We start from the raw sequence: 18,471 nt of genomic DNA, 5'->3' as shown, positions 1-18,471 counted from the left end.
TACATAGAAGTAACCATATCAAACTAAGAAAGAAACACAGCTTGAAATACTGACAATATTTCTCTGGTCAACACCCCTGACTTTTACACAAGTGGAATCCTGATTATGCGTTACTGAATAAATATATTTAGAAGGTCTAAAAGTTAACTGTATTATTTTGTAAGCAAAAAAGACAAGTTACAGGCAAATTCAAGCTATCAGGAAAAAATAATAGTAAACCACTGCTGCGCATTTAAACTTGAAAATTTTATAGAAAATTCCATTGCCTTGTACTAGCGTTATCCCATCTGAGTGAACGTACAAAAGTACCCCGTAGTAACAAACAGTCCTTCTCTGAAGAAGATGATTTTTGCTGTGGATATTGTCGCTTTCCGGCGTGCCGCTGTTACGCCTCCGGGTTCCTCCGAGGGGTTCCCAAGAGCTGTGGGCTCCCTCTCCCCACGCCGTGTGCCAGAACAGGGCTGGAGAGGAGGATGACTATGGGACGAGGGAGGAAAGCGTTTGGGCAGCGCTGAGCCCGGCTGCACCGCGTCTTGGAGCGTTGCTCTCGGTGTCCTCGGAGCAATGTGGGCACGGGATGAGCTGGGTTTGCAGCGGGGCCCTCAGGGGACACCCACTGGTACCCAACATCTCCGCGCTACCTCCATTCCTTCCCAATTTAATGCTAATTATGATAAAGACAAAGCTATTTCAAGACAGTAAAAATGGAACCTTACTGCGTGATGCCAGAATATCAGCTACATGTCCTGTAGTCCGCAAACAACCAAAATCTGTGTGTTTTGTTTCAAGATCATAGCGTTCTTTCTGAGCATTTGGAGTCTGTCTCGCTGAATCCTCTGAATAACATGGAAAATCTCGTGTGCTAACAGCACTGGGTTCACACAAGGATCGCCGCTCACTCTGAACCCGGTGGGAAGCAGTTCTGCCCCGCGGAGCCCTGTGACACCATACAGGAAAGTGGCGGCCAACTGACTAAGAACAACGTGAAACTCTCGGTCAGAAAGGAAAAAATTCCAAACAATATTTTCATGATAATGTTGTCCATAGCATTTTATAGCAGAGGAAAAATTAATATCTACATCATATGTTAACTTTAAAAAATTCTATAAAACACTAAATATATAATAAAAATATGCATATAAGGACATATGTAAACTGCTTTGGTAACATCGTATTACAGATGTTTTCAGTGCATTGCAGAGTTTCCAAGGAAACTTCAGACAAAGCTATATTTGCTTTGAGGAAGTACTGTATAATGCCATTCCTAAAGAAGCATAAACATTTTTCCAGTAGTAAGATGTACTCAAACCACAATATTACTTGGTACTGGGTGTCTTCGAAACAGCTAGCTAAATGTTGCTTATATTATAAACAAGAAGTCCTCCGTGTAATTTTTGTCATAAACTGGACCGAGCTGTGAGCGAGATCATTATTGTGCTGATGGCTGACAGTGTGCAGGCGTTGGAGGTCGAAGAGCTGCCTCCTCTTGCGTATGCGTCTGAGCAAAGAGAGAGGGGAGATCAGGAGAGCACTGCAAACCCTCAGCCCACAGCCCTGCCCAGTCCCCATGCCCCATCACCACCCCCTCCTGCCCACTGAAATCCCCACTGCTGTTATGCTGAGACTTCTCCCACGTTTCTTTTATAATTATGCTACTTTCAAGCTGTTATTTACGGCACCGGTCTGGCCCAACCCACATCCTAAAGGACGATCCTAAAGCATCCTACAGGGATGCTCCTGCATGGAGCCAAATAGGAACTGGCGTGCGCTCCTGCTCTGCTTTGTCTGCTGATGAAATCCCTCTGCAGGGTTTGTATGGCCACAGCACACAACCAGGGGGAGATAATTCTGATCTCATCCATGGGTTTTCACATCGCTGTAATTTTAATGCCACATTCCTGCATTGCAGAGGCAGCTGATTTAATGCAGCTTATAAACGGCGATATTATTAATGGAAGATGGGACATGGAGATTTTGCAAAAGCAATGTCAAGTAATAAAATACTCTCTTTTCTGTTTGTTCTTCTGCACAACCTCATTTCCCTAAATAAATATTTATGCATCCAACACAGAATGGAATATTGCCATATAGTAGCCTTATAAATTTAAAAGTCTCTGAACACTGCATTTTATATTTTGTTATAGTGAATTGCAGTGAAACAATATATTCAGTATATATGAGTATGGAAGTAGGAGAGCAGAAAGTGTGCAGAAATCTTAAACACAACCGTAAGCACTTATGACAGCGTTTCCTCATAGTTTAAACTTGGCTCAGACTGGAGCCAGGGCCCTGACCTGAGCTGGTGCTGGATGCTGAAATTTCAGCCCCCCCCAGAGCATGATGCCCATTGCCCAAGTCCCGCTGGCTACTCCTGGGCTGCCACAGAGCAGAGGGGCACCTGTTCCCCAGCCTTACTTGAGATCTTTGGGATCCGGATCTGCTCACTGCTGCTGCCGTCGCCCCCGTCGCTGAAGGGCTTTATCTCGATGATGTAGTCCTCGTCAAAGGGCAGGGAGAGTTCCACAGAGGTCCTGTTGGTTTCAATCACTGATGCGCTGCTCTGCCTGTTCCACCTGTACAGAACCTGTGGGAGAGCGATGAGGAAGCGCTCATAAACAGCAGAAGCACTCATTGCTGTAGGAGTGTCTGGTCTGACTGCTGCTCTTCCCACACCTCGAGTACCCCAAATGCACCCAGTGACACCCAAACACACAGTGTGGTCGCCAAGGTGCTATCATCCTGACCCCAGCAGCCACTACTGGTCTCCCCAGGTAAACTACTTTCTAAATTCACCTTCTAAGAACTGGAAGTTCTATTACTTAGCATCATAAATTGTGGTATAATTCAGAAGATTTCCAGAAAAAAATAAAAAGCTACGCAGTGTTTTGCTGTGAGCCAGGAAGGAATGTGACTGTTATCCTAACCATAGTTACAAAAGGAATTTTTAGAAACCTGTGAGATAGATTCTGCTTTTTCAAGGGTGATGAAAGACTTTCATCTATTTCAACTGACTTCTTTATTTGCATTTCAGACCAAAAATACGTAGGAATGAGATGGTCTCAACTGCTGGGATTCATCTGGAGTTTCTGACTGAAAGCCCCGAGAAATCCCTTACTTTTGATTATTCAATAGAGTGCACCAAAGATACTTAGAAGGGAGGGCAGACATGAGAGCTGGCACAAGCGCATGAGTCTGATGCCCCCAAACTGTGGGCAGTGAACAGAACACAAAGTGTGCCCAGGTCCTTCATCGCTTCCAGCTCTGGTGGAAATGCTCACATAGCCTGGCCCTGGAGGCACTGGCTGGCATTCGCTCACTGATGTCTTTTTTGGGCCAAATTAAACCCTTGCGGAAGGTGATGGAGCTGAAATCTTCCCAAAATTTCTCTCTGGTTAAATTAAACCCTATTAAAACTGCTACTAATGAGGATTCTCTTTCTTTTCTTTTGGCTTTGCTTTCCGAAGAAAATAGAGCTATTAAAAAAGCATTTTATTTATCTGCAATTAAGGAGCTGGCTACAGCCTCTGGAAGGTTTCCACCCAAGTTCCTACTGTAAACCCCAAACTCAATACGAGATAATGAACATTTCCACTAAAGCCCAGTGCAAGAATGTGGGGACAGCCAAGGTTCCATCAGGGCTCCCTATAGGCCCCAATGGAGGCTGTGCATGGTCATGGTCCCACTGCCTGTGCTGGCACTCACTTTGTAGCCCCGCACTTCTGACTCATTATCCAGTGCTTTCACTTGGTCCCAGTTCAGTATGATCTTGGAGTCTGATGAGTTCCATATGATGTTCCCAGGGGGCTGACTTGGTGCTATGGCAAAACAGAGAAAGTGTTCTGTGACTGAGAAGTGCCATCTGCAGTCACATCCCTCCCCGTACCCTCCCAGCTTGTCCCAACCCAGCTCATAAGCTGATCTGTGTCCCTCAGGTCACAGCAGGTGTGACACTACACTGTCCTCTGGCTGAAAAAGCATGCACTCAGGTGCTCAACATGCCCAAGACCAGAAAAAAAAACTCTCTTGAACAACAAGATAAATACTTAACGTTCCTGCACAGTTGTGATTTGAATTTTGCACGCTCTGCCTACTTAAAAGGAAGAAGAGCCATACCAAAAAATGGATAATCCTTCTGCACAAAGAAAACTGCAAAGAACTATCTCCCAGTTCCTTAGGCTCAGTTAAAACCCGAGGAGCTGAGGCAGAGCACTGCCCACTGCCCTGAGCACTCACGTGGCTTTTTTGTTGTCACATTGACCATGGCACTGGACGGACCAGTGCCAGCAGTGTTGTAGGCCTTGACTGCCAGGTGATAGAGCGCATTGCCCTGCAAGTTGGTGACTTTGGCAGATGTTTGGTTACCAACTGTCCTGATCTTTCTCGCGGTCTCTTCCTTTTCATCGTGTCTCCAACACCTGACCTGCAAGAAAAAGTGAGCACTTCAACCCCAGCTACAGGTAGGCAGCACCCTGGCGGTTCCTAGCTCTAACTATGACACTTCTGCCCAAAGAAATTCTCTCTGTCTCATCTGGGTAAGTCTTGCTGTTTTTTTCCACCTCGGGGGAGACGGCAGGGATTAGCTACCTTCTGTCCTTAAACTCAAGGCTGATACTTCTGACCACTGCTTTAGTCTGAGATGGAGGAAATGACCCAATCTATGGACTTTCCCAAAGAAGCACACTGACATCAGAGCAGCTCTCTGGTCATCAGCACACACTGGCTGCCCACAGCAAGCTCTGATCTACATTTCAGCCAGCTACTCACAGACAGATGCGTCACCTTTTACCTCGGAAGTAAAGGAACATCTGCATGCTGAAGGAACAAGAGCAAGGCCTTGCTCAGCAGGACCAGGCAGCAGGAGCAGTGCTGCCCCAGCCTGCTCAGCACACAGCCCTGGAACCACGCCGCGGCTCCCTGCCTTACCTCATAGCCCTGTATCCTTCCTTTGTGCTGATTCTCTCGAGGAGGAGCCCAAGAAATTTCAATGTCTGTGGCAGAAAGGCTTCTGGCGAGAACTGTGATCGGAGCTCTGGTCGGCTCTGGGTAGACGAGTTAAAAATAAAATCAGAGTTTTCAATTCTATGTTTAATTAGTCACTAACTTCAAGGGAATTTCATTATTGCATGTGAAAAGAGGCATGTGACAAAAACAAACTTTCCCTTTTCAAAACAAAGCCCTGTCAGGCCTGTGCTAGACTGCACTTCCCCTCTGCAAGAGAAATAATAAATGTCATTACTAAGCTCAACCTAGGATACCATGTACAGTAATTAGGACAAGAGGGAACATTTTCTAATCAGTGGACATTAATTCATACTAAATCTCAGCTGAATTCTTTCCAGATTACATATTGCTTTTCCATTAATATCAAAAGATTTCATTATGATTAATGTTATTTTAATGACTATCAAAAGAATTAATCACGGTGTGCCATTTATTATAAATCAGAGCAAGGATTAGGTATCAAAGGATGTCGCTGCGGATGCTGAACCCTCTCTGATCCACGGATGACGGCAAGGCGAGGAGGAGGGGATGGGCTCCTCACACTACCTTCCTCTGCTGAGTACACGACCGTCACGGGGCTGAAGGAGCCTTCCCCCTTGTTGTTGTACACCCCCACTTTCACTTCGTAGGGTGAGAAGGGCGGCAGGCTCTCATTGCGGAAGACGTATCTGGAGGCATCTGGGGAGGCCACGACGGTCTGCATCCAGCTGATGGTGCCAAAGGGGCGGAAGGCTACCACGTAGCCAAAGCCACCTCCGTTCTGCAGCTCCTCAGGCACGGTCTGTGGGCAGGCAAAGCATGGAGAGGTGGCAAGTTGAGCAATCACATTTATTTCTCTGTTGCTTCTTGGTCCTTCCTAAGTCGAGGGTTAGCAGCTGGAAGCCCAAAAGGGCCTCTGGGTACCCAAAGTTTCAATGTATGACAATATTCTGTTACGATGGGCCACTGTCCTGTATGTCAAGGGATTACTTTGGGTGACCCAAGGCTCAAAAAAATAAAATACCAGGCCGTTAGAAAGATGGTCTCTGGATGTTTATAAGAATAAACTGACTGTTGTGTTGAAATACAAATTATATTTTGTGCAAATTATGAGTCAAAGTCACGGCTGATGTTCTTGTGTTTTTGAAACATATTGGAGTATCTGTAGGAGATGCGGCGAAACTAATTAGTCCAATGGAGGAGGAAATTTAGCACACTGAGCTGTGTGGTAAGGAGAAAAACCCATTTATAGTTTTTTAATAACCTTAAAAATATCTCTGGTGATTCATTCTGCCAGCTTGGTCAGGAATAGTGCTAAGTGGAAGCGTTAGCATGTCTAGTGAAGTTCATTATTAGGAAAAATACGCCAGCTGCATCACATCATAACATGAAAATACGAGCAGACAAATGACTAAAGTTCTAGCCCTGGCTGCCTCAAGGAATATTAAACATTCTTCATCGCTGCATCTCCTCTTGCTGGCTTTCATTAGCAGCAGTAAAGTCAGCATGAAGTGCATTGTGCTAACTCTTAACCATTTGCTGTCACATAACACTGCACCAGGGTAAGGGCTGAGGTGCAGAAGTCACTGTTGGTTCGCAGCACTGTATTCATTTTCCTCTTGGTTTGGACTCCACTCACCTCCCATGTAATGACCAGCTCTGACTTGCTCCCACCGCCTCCGCTGACATTGGCTGGGGTGACTTCAGGAACTTAGAAAATAAAAAAAAAAGAAGATGCAGAACTGCAGATAGCACTGAAAATGCACGTGGGGATTTTGAAACCAGAGGAGTGTGTTGAAATGAACCAGCTACAGGACTCTGCTGGCCTTCCTCTGCTGGGTATTGGAAACATTAGCAAATGACTAATTTGCCACCGCAAACAACACATTAAAAGTATGTCAATAATAGTATATGAAAAGTATGTCAATTAACTTGTGTATTCAGCCTCTAATTGTTTAGTTTAAACATTAATCTTCCATAAAAAGGATTTTTACATATTTTCCTGTTTCACAACCTGTTCCTTTACAGCCTAACATGGAGCAGAGGAGGCACGTTTCCCATGACAGACACGGATCTCCGTACCACCACCCTGAGCCTACCTGCCTGCCCTTTTCAGCCAGACCAAGCGACAGGGACAGCACCCAGGAGCATTACAGCTCTCAAGACTTGGAACACGTCCTCTATTTGAGCACTTAGGGGACAAGACTGAACTCAGCTGCTTGCTGCTACTTACGAGCTTCTTCGGTTCTTCTGTTCTCTGAAGGTCTGCTTGGCTCCCCTATCCCAATCAGGTTGGCAGCCACGACTCGAAACTCATACTCGACCCAAGGGTTGAGGCCCACCACAGTGGCTGTGAACGTCCTGCCGTCGATCACCTCTGGAACTGGAGGCAGACATGGGTCAGGGGTGCAGATAAAACCACGAGAAGTATTAAAAAGGGCTGAGAAAAGCCCGTTTGAATACCCTTAGCAGTGAGGGATTAACACAGATGCAACGTAAATGAGGATTGTCAAATGTTTTCTCGTTTTTAATGTTTTATTAATTGCTATAGTCAGAGCATTAAAACACCGTGCTTTCAGCACAAATTCCCGCTATTAAAAAGTTTCTCTTGAATTGCCCCTTTCTGAAAACAAGGTGTCAAGACAACGAGTTTACAAGTTGTTCTTTTTCTCCTTTCAGACTGCACTGTTCCTCTTTTTAATGGTTACTGGAATGGAATTAACCTCTGGTGGAATGAGCAATTACATCACGGGATTTTTCCCACTATCAGGAAAATAATTCTACTTAAAGATAGGCCAGATGACACAGGCTGTCCCTGAGGGATGTCTTTATAGACCACAATTACTGCTGTATATCTCCAGCGTGGCAACAAAAGATAGGAATTCATTCTGTTTTCCCTTAAACATTCATGAGAAAAATGGATGAGTAACAGCATTGACTGGAACCTAAATCTTCGAGTTGCCAGACTTGAAACCAGTTAAGAAGAGCAGTGTCCTACAGCCAGTGAAACCACACTGAGAGCAGAACCGTGGCTCAGCAGTTCCCAACAGGCTCCTTCTCCAGCAGCACAGCTCGGTGGGTCGGCGCAGCCCTTACCTGTGCTCACAGCCTGCCAGCCCACCGAGAAGGGCGTCCGGGCCTGCACCACGTACATGGTGATGGGGCTGTGGTTGTCTGCTCCGGGCCTCCAGGACAGCTGGGCCGTGGTGTCGGTGATCTCATCGATTGTCACGTCCTCAGGAGGGCCTGGGGGACCTGTCAGAAACATTGTAGGAGGGACTGCTTGAAGTTGGGTGCTGACTGTGACCTTCCTGCCCTGCAGGATGCTTCTAGCAGAGAAATGACTCCGTCTTGCATCACATGGCCATGTCCATCAGTAGTGGTGGCTCTCCCCGAAGTGCTGCTTTACACTGACCTCACCTCTTCATTCTTCCACTTTGGTCTAAAATTATTCTCAAGTGATATTAAGACCAGCAAATGTTCCAGTATCTAAAATACCCTGAAACTTCCAGTGTCCTGTCATTATAATGAAACTTTCAGCAGGTATAGCCAGATTTAATTTCTAAGAAATTAAAATTCTATGTCATTTTGCTCAGCTGGGGGAAATCAATCACACAGTGCAGCCTTGTTCAACTCCTCCAGTCCTTCCACTCCAGTGAAATTTCATTGCATACTTCACAATTTACTCCTCTTGCTTGTCCGATACTGACATAACCCATCTTCTCATCTTGGAATAATGACGGTTACTCCCAACATTTCCAAATATACAGCTTAGCAGTGTGCATGATGTCTGATTAATTCAGAAATGTTTGCACAGGTGCTATCTCAAGGTCAACAGAGGGGAAAGAGTCTCTGGTACCTTCATACAGTGACCAGAGGAGACAAAAAGGAATTAGCAGCTGCACCTTGACTCAAGTAGATGAGATAACCAGTTTGGGACTGGGTGATCTTTCAGCAAGAGTACAAATCCCCTAAACGCACAGCACTGCCGAAACCAGACATGGGTTTAACAGCCTTTCCCTATGCATCACATCATCTCGACATAGCTCAACTGACTGTACTTATAAGTACTTATAACATCTATTAGGAAAGCTCTATTTATGCAACAGCTATTTGTTCCCCCTCCAGTCTCACAGCCCAGGGATATTTCCCAATGTTATACAGTCGGTGGCACAACGTGGCACACCTCCTGGTGCAGCCATAAGAACCACTGGAGACATCCCTGCTGCTGCTGCTTCGAGGGAGGGAAGGACAAGAGTGGTCTTTTTGCTGTCACCGTCGGACACTTTCCTGTGAGAATTTCATGTTCTTCCTCTTAGTTTGCAGAGCCAACACTAAGGAAATTACCTAACTGAGGTTCTCACAGCAGGCTGTTTTGAAATGTGTGTACAAAAAGAATAACCAAAACCGCGTGTTCTAACTGCTACATAACGTGACCATAAACCTTACATTAGGAGATGAAAAGAAGACATTCAGAGGAACCAAAGCAAAATGGGTGGCGCAGCCTTCATAAAGAGAGAATTTCTCACTTCTTTGACATGTGCTCCTACTTGTGTTGAGTTGCCTGAGATTTTTTGCTGCATAGAAGACTTGGAAACTGTAATTCCACAGAATGGTTGAGGTTGGAATGGACCTCTGGATCCATGCAGTGCATGCCTTGCTCAAGCAGGGACAGCCAGAGCAGGGTGCTTATAAAGCTTATCTTAAACTTCTGGGCAGGCAGGAAAAATTCAAAGTTGGGATGGAGAGAAACAGGGCAGGACTCAGCTTCATGCTTCCCAAAGCTCACAAGCAAGAAAAATATATTTTTTTGTAAAGATTCAGACTCAGGCTAATTAATTTCATCTCCATTGAAGTCATATTTAATATCATCTATGCATAGTAACAAATAGAACCTGACAAGTCAGTGGAATTACCAAATCATGCTTATTCTAGAAAAGGAACAATTGTAAAGGAATGCAGCGAAGAAGCTAGAGATGATTTCTGCTGCTGAGTTCAACAAATAAATGTGCTCAGCTGGTGCAGGTTTTGCATTCAGGACATGAACGTGTACAAGTGTGTTTATCTGTGCTGTGTCTCGGTTGTACAAATACATGTATATGAAAGTAGCTTTATATATGTTGCTTGAAAATGCACTGTGAGCCTTAGCTTGTACTTCAAGCTTTCTTAGATTAATTACAAGATGCTGGAATCCTAATGAATGTCTCTGAGCCCAGGAATTGTCTTACCAGTGGCAGAAGATAAGAAAGAAAAGAAATTTTACAACAACAGTAACAAAATTCAAATACCTCTTACAATCAGGTCTGCAGCAGCAGATATCTTGTCCACACTTGTTTGCACCATGCAGACGTATTTCCCAGCATGCTTCAGCTGGATGCTTCTGATCATCAAATCACCAGCTGAATCCTGCTGATAAAGTAGAGAAAAGTGGTTACAATTACTTTTTAATGAGCGCTAAACATCATTATCACATGAAGGACACTGTGACTAATGGATTTATTTTACACTGGCTGATGAAAACATTCGTAATGCGAGCCGTGGCCTATTAAAATTATGTGAGTCTGCCTTGAAGATAAGAGCGGGAGCACTTCTACAATTATGGCTTCTGCAAGGGGCAAGGGAGCCAGGTTTGGGTCCGTTAAGCAGTTTTCCCATTAAAACAATATGACAGCCTTTGCAAGTTTGCCTCAATTCTTCCTTCAACTCTCTGGATATCTAATTTATAGCCTCTTTGCCATTCAGATGTCTAAGTTGTGTCAACATCTATTTTGTAAGCGCAAACCAGCCCAAATTATGAGACATATGCAATAGCAGCCTTGTGTTATGGCCAGCATTTTGATTGCCTGGCGTTTCTGTACTAAAGATCATGAGAACAGCACTCTCCTAGGAAATCTTGCATCACCTAACAGCGGTAATTTGTTTTCCAAACGCCAAATGCATGTCTGATTAACTGTTGAATAGAACTAATTATGTTTCTGTATATATAGGAAGCTCTGAACTCTTTCTAAATTTTTCTCCAGACACAAAGCATTCAATACATTAGAAATCTCAGGGTAACCTTGTGATTGTGGCTTTCAGACCGAAGAATATTAATACAGTTTGTAATTTTAGCTTTGCAGCCCAATCAAGCACAGTCGCAGGGAAGAGCTGTCACCGCTGATGTGCACCCTAGGCAGAAATCTTTACATGCATCTTTTAATGATTTTTTTTTTTAAGGGATAACAGCAAAGCTTGTAAATTGTATTTCCTTTTATTTTCAGCATCAAATTTCACTCCTGACAAATCCAAAGACAGACTGCTTGTCTGCCTGGAACTTGGCACAGTGCGGGACTCTGTAAAGCCTCCCTTGGGGTAACATTCAATGCTTCCTTCTCTTCTGTCCTCTACCTCTGCTGAAAATGTATTACAGTTTTCTTCTTCTTTTGCTCCTTCTTTTTCTCACACCTGACTGTTCCAGCTATCTGGCTTCCATGAGTGTGATACTTAAACCTCGAACAAACAATTCTCTGGATATTACAAAAGTTTGCAACGTCAGTGGGTACAGCCTGGGTTTCCTAAAAACAAACAAATAACAGAGAACCCAAAGACACCAACGCGTCATCGCCAGGAAATGTGCACAGATAACGCTGAGAAGAAACATCACCTCCAATGGTCAATGACATCTCTAGCACAGTGAAGATCCTCTTCCGTGGAGGAAAAATACTTACTCTAAGCATGTGGTCACAGGAGAAAAATACAGTCGTGTAAATGAGCCAACCACAGTTTCCGTATAAATACAAAGTTCTATGCTGTTACATTTTGATTTTTTTTTCTTTTTAACTTGTTATGGACTTCTTCCCAATGGGAAAAGTGAAACGGTAGTTTTTTTGTAAGGAGAAAATGCATTGTAGGTCTTCTGACATACAGTTCACTGTAATGGTAAACCATCATTCATGCCATCAGAATCAGGGCACGTCATTAAGCAATTATAACAATCCTGCATCAAAGCAGTGTGCTGTCAATGCCTATTTTCTCAGTCTGTGAGACATAAGATAACATCTCTTAGTATCAATTTAGTCAAATACATTTGTCCTGTTGGCAGCCCTTCTGTGTGTTACCTGCAGTTATTTCTGTGACTGCTGATGCACGAGGAACCCTTTGGGGAGATTGCTTTAGAATTGATACTTACCCCGCCGACTTTTTCAAAGTGATCCCCATCTTTTTCAAAGTCTATCAGATGCCCATTGAACGACCAGGTAAACACGATATCGAGTGAGTGATCGTGAGACACCTGGCAAGGCAAGACGATACTTTCTCCAACAGTGACATCCATGCTGAAGGGCGACACCATAACCCGTGTTGGATCTACAAATGAAGGAAATGGAGGGAAAAATATTAATCCCTTCTTGAACTGAGATAGATGTGGAGCTGAATCCACACCTCCATGCAATCCAATCCAGTCTCCATCCATCTTCACACAGTATACTGCAACTACAGCATTGACACTGGAGTTTGAAAAAGTCACAGTGCTTACTCTGGAATATTAAAAAAATTAAGGCAATATCCAAACTATTACATCTTTGATTTTATCCCAGTACGTTTCGCTTCTTAAAATTCAGATGGTTTTTCTCTCTGAGGAGAGCCCACACGGAGAATAAGTATAAACAACAAGTGATATCAACTGAACCCTTCAAAAGATGCAACCTGAAATTGTGCCCCAACAAACCATGCAGAGGGGTTCTGGGTGAAATGTGGAACCTGTGCGTCATGCCCAGCTGATGTGGGCAGTAAATGGATCAAACCGACTCCTCTTTTAGGATCTTGGTGGTTATAAACAAGTCACTGACCTGATGACCAGGAACAGAGCATATAGTTTGGAGAGATGTAGCAGAAGAAAGGTGAGAATTGGTCATTTTCCGAAACATATTGACAGAGGAAAGTCAAAAGACTGCAGGTATCTGTGATGTGGGAAGTCCTGTCTGTTACGTGCCAGCTCCATCCTGGGCTTTGGGACCAATCCCTTATTCACAGCTAGAGTTCACCACTGGTTTACTTGTCTGTTTTTAACTTTGGTCATGCAGTACAAACAAAATGGTGCCACAGAAAGATGAGCCACGACGCATTATGCAGACTTCAGCCCCTCATCTGTGCCCATGAATTCCCTCTGCCTCTAAAGTTAACATTTGTCTTTCATTTCTGTTGACAAAAATGCTGTAATTTTTTTCTACAAGGCCTCAGAGGAAATGAAAAGGAGAAAAAACATTGCTTAACAATGAGACCAAAAGTCTAAAAATCTTATAGAGACAGATATTTTTGCTTATTCCAAAATCTATTCTGCACAGCTGTCATGGTAAAATAATACGGGCATTATTCATTCTCCAGTATATGAAATCAAAATCTTAACTACTTCACCCAGGGACTCTTGGACAACTGCTTAATTCTCTGCTAAAACAGTAAAGCTACTGCAAAAACACATGTGCTGGGCAGAACTTTTCACTTCAAAAGTCTACAGAATTAGTGAAGAAAGATTTCACTGCCAACTCGAAGAGCCTTCAGATCAATGTTTAAAATGTTTATGAAGGACACGATTCTGATTTGCAATGAGTGCCTCCTACATTGCCTTGAGTGCTCCTACACACAGCCCACAAAGCACCAAGCACACCGTGGTGCTCAACAAGCATCAGCAGTGAGGTTCTGCTGTGGATAGCCCTGTGGATTGCTCTCCAGAACTTTCTGCAAGAGGTGAGAAGTCCACACTGTAGATCTGATTCTTCCTGCTGAAATACACAGAGTTTATAAAAACATAAAGAATGGAACACGGTTGCTAATGACCCATTTCCCAGAGCAACCTAGCACAGCTCCTGTACAAGCTGTAGGGGATGCAAGTGCCCAGTGCCTTTGAAAATCAGGCCCCCAGGTTTCAATCCAATCATGTCAAGAAACATTGCAATCTTAGAGTTGAGCGTAGTGGGTTAGAGGAGCAGCTGATAAGGCACAATGACAAATGACACACAGCACAGGCTCTGACCCCAGCCATACTTGGCATCCACAGGAGCCCTTGCAACACCCTCGGCAAATCACCCCAGAGGGAATGCTTACCAATCCCTTCTCAAGGACTGGAAAAGCTGAAAAGCAAAACCAACCCCTCACCTTGGACCTGAGCAGAGCAGCAAATGGAAAACGCTATTCAGAAGCCAACTGAGGGCAGTCCAGCATAGGCACACCTTGGTGGTACGCAGCCGAGCAGTAATCAAATTATTAGGTCTGCATTCTTAGAATCTGTAAAATCAGGCTCCTTTTAAATTACAGTGAGTGCTTTAGCAATACCAACATCATACTGTCTGCTAGTTGCTGCCTGAGGAGCTGTGGGCCCCTACCAAGGGAAGCAAGCAGCAGTCACCTCCCATAGAACCATCCCAGCAAGGAGAAAAGGGAGCGCGACTGCTCTGAGCCAGCACTGTGACAGCTTGTCCAGCAGTACCACCGAGTTTCTGAAGAAGAAACAAGTGAATGCTGAATGCCAAAGGGAGTGCTCCCAGGGGATGAAAAGCTCCTCACCATCAGGGTGCAGAATAACCTGGCTTTCAGCCTGGCTTGGCTGTGCCGTGCACCCCAGGCTCAGGGTGCAGCGTGCCCCCTGCAGGGCTCTGGCTCTAGGTGTCACTGACGGCTCAGGGAAGCAGGGCAGCTCCCTGCTGCCTCCTTGCACATCAGCGCTTTCTCCAAGGCGGTTTCTGTGTTTACTGTGGGAAGAAACACGTGGTATTCATTCTACACACAATCTTCCTTGCCTGCCAACAAGCAGGCACTCAGCAGAGCAAATCTGTGGCAGGATGGCTCTGCAGCACCAGAGCATGCAGGGATCACTGCAGCTCTCCTTACCCAGGTGTGTCCTGAGTGGCATCCCTTGGTGTTACTGCTGCAGTGCAGTGAGAATTCACTGTATTTCTGACTCATTTAATGCATTTTGGGGTTTGGAACTACATGATCTTTAAGGTCCATTCCAATCCTAGCCATTCTATGATTTGGCTTACAGCAGCAGAGATCTTCACAAAGTTTTCTTGCTCACTCTCAGTTTGGAAGAAGATACAGAGCTGAGAAGCATTTCCCATCTGCGGTTGCTGTGCTCGCATCCCCTGCACCCTGCTAACAGGGAGCTGCCATGGACACTCCGTGCCTCATCTGGGGATGCTGTGCTGCATCCTCACTGCAGACCCGTGGGCTGTGTGCACTGTGGGCTGGAGCAGCAGATCCCCACCTGAAGGGAAGCCTCCTCTCCCCGGTTTGCTATTGATTGGGTGTCCATTAGGAGGGATTACTTGTTTAGGATAAACAGCTTTGCACGGCTGTGCTTGCTTGTTGTAGCTCATGCGGTGCTGTGTTGTATCATATTGATCTGGAGGACATGACACAGTGGGACACCATCCACAGAGGCATGACACAAATGGCATAAAGTGAGGCAGAAGCTGACACTCACATAATGCTTACTTTTTTGTTTAAAAAACAACAACAACAACCCAACAAATCATTCTAGACCAGGCAAATATCTCCGAATGACACAAGAAGAGAGAAGGGCAGAACAAGAAGCAGTCCCACATGTGTGCTACTAAGCAGCAAGATTTCCATGGGATGGGGGTGCTTTCTACCTGCAGAAAAGTGAACCTGTTTGCATTCCTCAGCTCTTGGCATCCAGTTTCCAAGTATGCTCATTTCCAATGTGGCTCAGCTGTGATGGCTGCGCTCAGCTCCGCAGGGATGGGATTCGGTGACATTAGTAACAGCAGCACCAATGTTTCTCTCCCATTTGTGACTGAAACGTTTCTCCAAGAGCATGAAGCCCACAGCATCACAGACCTGACAACTGGCTCAGCTTATGGGAGCTCTTAGTGCTCTGGGCATCATCAGATCCTGTGAAAAATGCTTAAGACAGGAAAACAGCCCCAGACTAAAAAGAGTAATGACTGGTGAATAACTAAAAATGTAGTATGGCCTGTATTTAACAGGGATTAAGGAACAGAGGGGTGGAACATTTGACCTTTCCTGGAAGACTGAAGACTGCTTCAGCAATAGGCTCAGTTTAGCTGGGTGTTTACGATGTGCTAAAATTGCTTTCCTGAAAGAGGATCTTGGTCTTTCAACTCACTTGGCTTAAAACTCGCCATAGTAGAGCTACAGCAGTGGGACTTCCATGCTGTTACTTTCAGTAAGTGCTTCAGCACGACCCACGAGTCCTTTAAGAATGCTCTTTGCTTTGGTGTGGGCAAGGTGTGTTTTAAGAGAAGAGTTTAAACGTTGCTCCTTGTAATCTGCCCATCCATGTCCTTAAGCCTCACTTTTGAGATCGCCTTCTTGGCTTCATTCAGAGCTCAACTGCAGCTGAGGACCAAATTATTAATGTATTTCTTAAACTGACGCTGAAAAAGAGCTTCCCACAGATTGAAAACTGTCTGAACTGATGCAAGTCTCCCTCTGAGGAATTAATGCCTCCCACCTTGCAGACAGAGACCCGGCAGTCAATCAGCAGATTGCATTTCTGCATACTCAAATACACATCCTTTGTGTGGCTGAATAATAAATGAAGGTTAATTTAAATCTGAAAACACATTAAGAATGGAACTGCATCAAAGGATACTGGGGAGGGATGTACCATTACAGCAAATTCAAAGACAAAATATATGAAAATATATCCACTCCACTGAGAGTACAAAGTGTTACTTAAATAACAAGAGGGCACAATACTTCATTTTAACCTCCATTTTAGCAGTGCAACGCAATCTTATCAAATCAAGATCTCTCCATACAATTGTGAGAAAGAAAATCATATCTAATGGGGTCTGGAAATGACAGTCAAATCTGTCACTCACAGAAATTCATCCCTGCTCTTTATGGCAGTGTGTAACAGTGCCTGATTATGCTACAAAACCCAAACATACCTTCTGTCTCTCTTTGCATTTCAGGCTCAAATGAAAGCCCCTCCACTTCAGAGATGCATTAAATGAAATTGGTATATTTGACAAACGACTGAACCATTTGTGACACACTTTATAGATAACCCAGGGAATCCACGGTGTCACCTTTTGTGGGCTATTGATCGAAACTAGCTGATATCCATCTTTTCAAGTATGGAATAATCTACTGTCATTACAAAAATGATGGCCATCTTACAGAGAAGGTTAATCAGATACAGGAGAAATCATATCTAATCTTTGATAAATTGCAAGTCCTGAAGGATCAATCATCATTCCCCATGTAACACAAGACACAGGTAACTGTGCAAACAATGCCATGCTGTCTGTTGTGCAGCCCATGTATGTGGGCTGTGGCCAGAAGCATTCTGCCCCTTTGAAAACCTGCTGGGGCTGTTGATTTATGGGGCTTTTAAACACGTTTTGAATGGCAGTGACCACAAATAAAAATCTTCAAAAAGAAACAGAGCAGCAATACTATGAGAGGCAGGCATCCAAACTGAGAAATTATAAAGTGACTGACATGCTCTGCACTTTTGTGGTAGAGCAGGGTTCTAGGTTTTCCCTATCTGAGCCCTATGTCAGTTATCTACACCCTCCTGCTCAGGACCCAGATGTTAGGAACAAACTGACAAACAAGAATAAATCCCAAATTTAGAGTCATTAGGAGTCGATGACTCTTGGAGCTGTCAAACCTACGGGATGGCATGAAAATCACTAGGTGGAATTTCAAGCTTCCCAGTGGATGATGCACAGCCTAACCATCCTTAATCCTATCCACATCAAGTCTTGTATTTTCATAAATGTCCTGGGAAAAGCAAGTCTTGGTGCACAGGTGATTTGTCAGGCAGCCCCGGGCACACTGAGCTTCCCAAGCACTTGGTGAGAGCACAGCAAGCCATCAGTCCCATTGGGAAGGAAGACAGGGTGGGGGTATCTACTGAGAGCTCTGAAAAAGTAAAGCTTTTACTATTACTTTAATAAACTGGACAAATTTAACAGTATTCTGCTTTATCTCCTATATGTTTCACTTCTTTAAAACAAACATTTGCAGTATCTGCTGCATACATATTTATCCAAGGGTAGTAAAACTCCCATACGTGCTATAACACAGGTACCTATATAAGTACCATTTCACACAGAATGGAATCTGCACGAAGAGACGATACCTCTTTGTTCTCAAAATTAATACAATTAGTTCTCAGTAATATTCCCTCACTGTTATATTCCCACCAGAACTCATGGCTACGTGTCATTAGGAAAAATGACCACCTCAGTTTTCACCACTGAGTGTCTATTTCCTGCTGTTACCACAACGGCTTCTCTTCTGGTTGGGCTGTTGTATCAATCCCATGAATGCCTTCAGTCAAAGTATTTATCTATAGCAGCATCTGCTCCTACTATTTTATAATTAGAATATAATTAGTAGAAGTTCTCACAAGAAGCCCCCATAGAGAAATGACTCTACCACACAAAAGTAAAATCTGCAATTCCCAAGCTATTGGCAATCTACACTAAAAAAGAAATCTGGGCATTTCTCTAGTGC

At 44.2% G+C, this 18,471-nt stretch overlaps 1 protein-coding gene across 1 annotated transcript in view; it reads right to left on the bottom strand.

Annotated features, from left to right (window-relative positions):
- CNTN4 (contactin 4) overlaps nt 1–18,471 on the bottom strand; it is a 222,956-nt gene continuing 204,485 nt past the window's right edge. Inside the window, exons 14-24 of the mRNA XM_010718751.3 lie at nt 12,149–12,324; nt 10,269–10,389; nt 8,077–8,235; nt 7,214–7,363; nt 6,620–6,690; nt 5,548–5,782; nt 4,924–5,039; nt 4,234–4,420; nt 3,703–3,815; nt 2,416–2,584; nt 1–1,498 (exon numbers count right to left, since the gene is read on the bottom strand). Coding sequence (XP_010717053.1) covers nt 1,398–1,498; nt 2,416–2,584; nt 3,703–3,815; nt 4,234–4,420; nt 4,924–5,039; nt 5,548–5,782; nt 6,620–6,690; nt 7,214–7,363; nt 8,077–8,235; nt 10,269–10,389; nt 12,149–12,324 — 1,598 coding nt within the window. The 3' untranslated portion in view covers nt 1–1,397. The remainder of the gene's footprint in view (nt 1,499–2,415; nt 2,585–3,702; nt 3,816–4,233; nt 4,421–4,923; nt 5,040–5,547; nt 5,783–6,619; nt 6,691–7,213; nt 7,364–8,076; nt 8,236–10,268; nt 10,390–12,148; nt 12,325–18,471) is intronic.

The sequence above is a fragment of the Meleagris gallopavo genome, chromosome 14 (genome assembly GCF_000146605.3).
Source record: "Meleagris gallopavo isolate NT-WF06-2002-E0010 breed Aviagen turkey brand Nicholas breeding stock chromosome 14, Turkey_5.1, whole genome shotgun sequence".
Classification (NCBI taxonomy): Eukaryota; Metazoa; Chordata; class Aves; order Galliformes; family Phasianidae; genus Meleagris; species Meleagris gallopavo.
This window is presented reverse-complemented; position numbering and strand designations above follow the sequence as displayed.